This window comes from Coregonus lavaretus (assembly GCF_964263955.1).
Source record: "Coregonus lavaretus genome assembly, contig: HAP1_SCAFFOLD_424, whole genome shotgun sequence".
Lineage (NCBI taxonomy): Eukaryota > Metazoa > Chordata > Actinopteri > Salmoniformes > Salmonidae > Coregonus > Coregonus lavaretus.
In genome coordinates this window covers 309,907-314,892 of record NW_028166348.1, presented here as the reverse complement: position 1 = coordinate 314,892, position 4,986 = coordinate 309,907, and the positions used below count along the sequence as shown (strand labels likewise).

The following is a 4,986-nucleotide window of genomic DNA, read 5'->3' as shown; positions in this document are numbered from 1 at the left end:
ATTATGACAACATAAAAAAATATATATCATGACAATAGGCAGCGTAGTACTGTTTATATAAGACAACAATGATAAGATAATTCACCAGTCACGTCCTTGGAGGATGTCTTTAATGTAACAGATGTATAACAGTAGCTGTAGTGCTTATATGTTAATGCATAGAGGTAGCCTCCAGTCTAGTGATAAGCTCATGGACAGGGTGATTGTCATGGTGTTAATGTAATTAGCGCCCAGACAGAGCTCTTACCGCCGTGTCTCTCCTCCCAACAGAAGGCCATCCGAAACAAGACCAATCATGTGTGACGACGATGAGACTACTGCCCTCGTGTGCGACAACGGTTCTGGCCTGGTCAAGGCTGGGTTCGCCGGGGATGACGCTCCCCGCGCTGTGTTCCCATCGATCGTTGGACGTCCCCGTCACCAGGTACACCACTTGCAGAGAAAGAACGGATAGCCGTTGGCCTTTACTAACGGATTTGTTTCTATACTTATGCCATGACGTAAAAGTTACGAGGCTATAAGGGGACATATCGTGATGTAGTGATCCAGATAATGTAGTGTAGTTTACGTTTGTAGCGTTGCGTCGGTAATGAGACGCACATCTAGCCATGCGTAAAGTTTGGGTAAAGTTCGATTCACGTGTTGTGTTGTGCGTATTGCGAACTCTCCTGACCCATGTTTCCTCTCTATGCAGGGTGTGATGGTGGGAATGGGACAGAAGGACAGCTATGTGGGAGACGAGGCTCAGAGCAAGAGAGGTATCCTGACTCTGAAGTACCCCATCGAGCACGGCATCATCACCAACTGGGACGACATGGAGAAGGTGGGTCCCAGAGCCAAGATGCTACTAGAGATATTGGACTTGTGAATGATTGTAAGATGATAAAAGCAGCACTTAATATCTCAAGATACACATATACTTAGAGACAAGAAGCGTATGACACTTAGGATACTATCCAATATGATGCTAATAGACGTATGAAGCTTAAGAATATGATGATATTTCAACACACTTAACACATACATATTTAAACTTATAAAACAAAAAAAAGGAACATAGGAAATATTTTAGAGCTACGTTATGCCACACAACATGACTTCAAAGGGACAGCTAAATCTTTCTCTATCTCGCAATTGTCACGATCGTCGTAAGGAATTGACCAAGGCGCAGCGTGTTGAGCGAACATCGTAGACTTTATTTAATTAAAGATACCACGATCAAAACAACAAACCAAAATGACGAAAGTGAAGTCCAAATCTGACACTGACAAAACAGGATCAAGGAAACAAAAACCCACAAAACCAAGGTGAAACCCCACAGTATAAATATGGCTCCCAATCAGAGATAACAAGCCGACAGCTGTCACTCGTTACCTCCGATTGGGAGTCACCTGAATAAACACTAACAATCACCACACATAGAAATGAAACAACCAGAATACCCAACATAGAAATACACCCAACCAAGGAAAATGAACAACCCTGGCTCAATAATAAAGTCCATGGAGCCAGAGTGTCACAGTACCCCCCCCTAAAGGTGCGCACTCCGGGCGCACCAGCATACAGTCTAGGGGAGGGTCTGGGTGGGCGTCTGTCCATGGTGGCGGCTCTGGCCCAGGTCGTGGTCCCCACCCCACCTTAGTCACTATCCGCTTCCGTAGCCCCTTCCGCATGACCACCCCCCAACTAAACCCCACTGGATTAAGGGGCGGCACCGGACTAAGGGGCAGCACTGGACTAAGAGGCAGCCCTGGACTAAGGGGCCGCACCGGGCTAAGGGACAGTACCTGACTAGCTGGCTCTGGTGGATCCTGGCTGGACGGCTCTGGCGGATCCTGGCTGGACGGCTCTGGCGGATCCTGGCTGGACGGCTCTGGCGGATCCTGGCTGGCGGAAGGCTCTGGCTGATCCTGTCTGGCAGAAGGCTCTGGCTGATCCTGTCTGGCAGAAGGCTCTGGCTGATCCTGTCTGGCAGAAGGCTCTGGCTGATCCTGTCTGGCAGAAGGCTCTGGCTGATCCTGTCTGGCGGAAGGCTCTGGCTGATCCTGTCTGGCGGAAGGCTCTGGCTGATCCTGTCTGGCGGAAGGCTCTGGCTGATCCTGTCTGGCGGAAGGCTCTGGCTGATCCTGTCTGGCGGAAGGCTCTGGCTGATCCTGTCTGGCGGAAGGCTCTGGCTGCTCCTGTCTGGCGGAGAGCTCTAGCGGCTCCGGTCTGGCGGACGGCTCTGAAGGCTCATGGCAGACGGGCGGCTTTGCAGGCTCAGTACCGACGGGCAGCTCCTGCGGCGCTTGGCAGACGGACAGTTCAGACGGCGTTGGGCAGACGGGCAGTTCAGGCGCCGTTGGGCAGACGGGCAGTTCAGACGGCGTTGGGCAGACGGACAGTTCAGGCCCCGTTGGGCAGACGGCAGACTCTGGCCGTCTGAGGCGCATCGTAGGCCTGGTGCGTGGTGCCGGAACAGGAGGTACCGGGCTGAGGACACGCATCTCAGGGCTAGTGCGGGGAGAAGCAACAGGGCATGCTTGGCCCTGGGGACGCACCGTAGGCCTGATGCGTGGTGCCGGAACTGGAGGTACCGGGCTGAGGACACGCATCTCAGGGCTAGTGCGGGAAGCAGCAACAGGGTATGCTGGACCCTGGGGACGCACATAAGGGCTAGTGCGGAGAGCCGGAACAGGGCATGCTGGACCCTGGGGACTCTCATAATGTCTAGTGCGGAGAGCAGCAACAGGGTATGCTGGACCCTGGGGACGCACATAAGGGCTAGTGCGGAGAGCCGGAACAGGGCATGCTGGACCCTGGGGACTCTCATAAGGCCTAGTGCGGGGAGCAGGAACAGGCCGGGCTGGGCTGGCGACGCGCACCGTCTCCCTGGTGCGGGTGGCCGGAACAGGCCGGGCCGGGCTGGCGAAGCGCACCGTATCCCTGGTGCGTGGAGCAGGAATAGGCCGGGCTGGGCTGGCGAAGCGCACCGTATCCCTGGTGCGTGGAGCAGGAACAGGCCGAACCGGGCTGTGGAGACGGATAGGAGGCCTGGAGTGAATAGCGGCCACCACCCGTCCTGGCTGAATGCCTACCCTCACACACTCTGTGTGAGGCATCCGCACAGGACGTACAGGGCGGTGTACCCCTGGCCTGGTGGCCTCCTGAATCCGCCCCCTTTTCTCCTCCTTCAGCCCTCTGGCAGCCTCCTGCTGCCCAGTCGCCCAAGCCATGTGCCCCCCCCTAAAAAATTTCTGGGGTTGACTCACGACCCTCCGATGATGAACCTGCTGCCGCCGATGCTCCTCTCTCGCCAGGGCCTTGATCTTCCCCCAAGGTCCCTTGCCTCCGAGCATGTCCTCCCAGGACCACGCTGTGCCCACCTGGGCCATCGCCAGCCTCTCCATCTCCTTGCCCGGCGCCTCCTCCCATGTCCAGTCACCTTGCTCCTGGACACGCTGCTTGGTCTTTCTTTGGTGGGTTTTTCTGTCACGATCGTCGTAAGGAATTGACCAAGGCGCAGCGTGTTGAGCGAACATCGTAGACTTTATTTAATTAAAGATACCACGATCAAAACAACAAACCAAAATGACGAAAGTGAAGTCCAAATCTGACACTGACAAAACAGGATCAAGGAAACAAAAACCCACAAAACCAAGGTGAAACCCCACAGTATAAATATGGCTCCCAATCAGAGATAACGAGCCGACAGCTGTCACTCGTTACCTCCGATTGGGAGTCACCTGAATAAACACTAACAATCACCACACATAGAAATGAAACAACCAGAATACCCAACATAGAAATACACCCAACCAAGGAAAATGAACAACCCTGGCTCAATAATAAAGTCCATGGAGCCAGAGTGTCACAGCAATGTGTTATATTATCCAGAACCATGTCTCTGACCATGTCTCTCCCACTACTTCCTCCACCAGATCTGGCACCACACCTTCTACAACGAGCTGCGTGTGGCCCCTGAGGAGCACCCCACCCTGCTCACTGAGGCCCCCCTCAACCCCAAGGCCAACAGGGAGAAGATGACCCAGATCATGTTTGAGACCTTCAACGTCCCCGCCATGTACGTGGCCATCCAGGCCGTGCTGTCCCTCTACGCCTCCGGCCGTACCACCGGTGAGTTTCCACAGGACTTCAGACTATCACATTACCAATACCACAATAGACACAACATGGTATAATGCCACAGATACAATATACTGACAACTATCAAGACATGCTTTGACATTTAGAAGTGCTGCTCGCATTACTCACATAATACCCTTTAGACACTATCGGGATAGTGATCCATTACAACAGGGGTAGGCAACTAGATTCAGCCGCGGGACGATTTTGTCCGAGCGGATGGTCGGGGTGCCAGAACATAATTATAATAATTTGTACACTCAAAATTGACCACAAGTAAGCCCAAAAATAGATTATATTTGAAAATAACATGATAATTTCAGACCTTCCTTACATTGAGACACTGAGACACCACCTTCCTTACATTGAGACACTGAGACACCACCTTCCTTACATTGAGACACTGAGACACCACCTTCCTTACATTGAGACACTGAGACACCATCACATATGTCTGTCTTTTTATTCGTGGGAATACTTTATATAACAAAAAAAATTTAATCCCCCCAAAATATATCTACATACACTACCGGTCAAAAGTTTTAGATCACCTACTCATTCAAGGGTTTTTCGTTATTTTTACTATTTTCTACATTGTAGAATAATAGTGAAGACATCAAAACTAGGAAATAATACATATGGAATCATGTAGTAACCAAAAAAGCGTTAAACAAATCAAAATATATTTTATATTTGAGATTCTTCAAATAGCCACCCTTTGCCTTTGGGGTGGGGGGGGTATACAGAAGATAACCCTATTTGGTAAAATACCAAGTCCATATTATGGCAAGAACAGCTCAAATAAGCAAAGAGAAATTACAATCCATCATTACTTTAAGACATGAAGGTCAGTCAATACGG

General features: G+C 51.1%; 1 protein-coding gene across 1 annotated transcript in view; it reads left to right on the top strand.

The window, feature by feature from the left end:
- Positions 1 to 647: 647 nt before the first annotated feature.
- LOC311114840 (actin, alpha cardiac muscle-like) overlaps positions 648 to 4,986 on the top strand; it is a 7,701-nt gene continuing 3,362 nt past the window's right edge. Inside the window, exons 1-2 of the mRNA XM_084190068.1 lie at positions 648 to 823; positions 3,921 to 4,116. Of these exons, the coding sequence (XP_084046194.1) occupies positions 689 to 823; positions 3,921 to 4,116 (331 nt within the window). The 5' untranslated portion in view covers positions 648 to 688. The remainder of the gene's footprint in view (positions 824 to 3,920; positions 4,117 to 4,986) is intronic.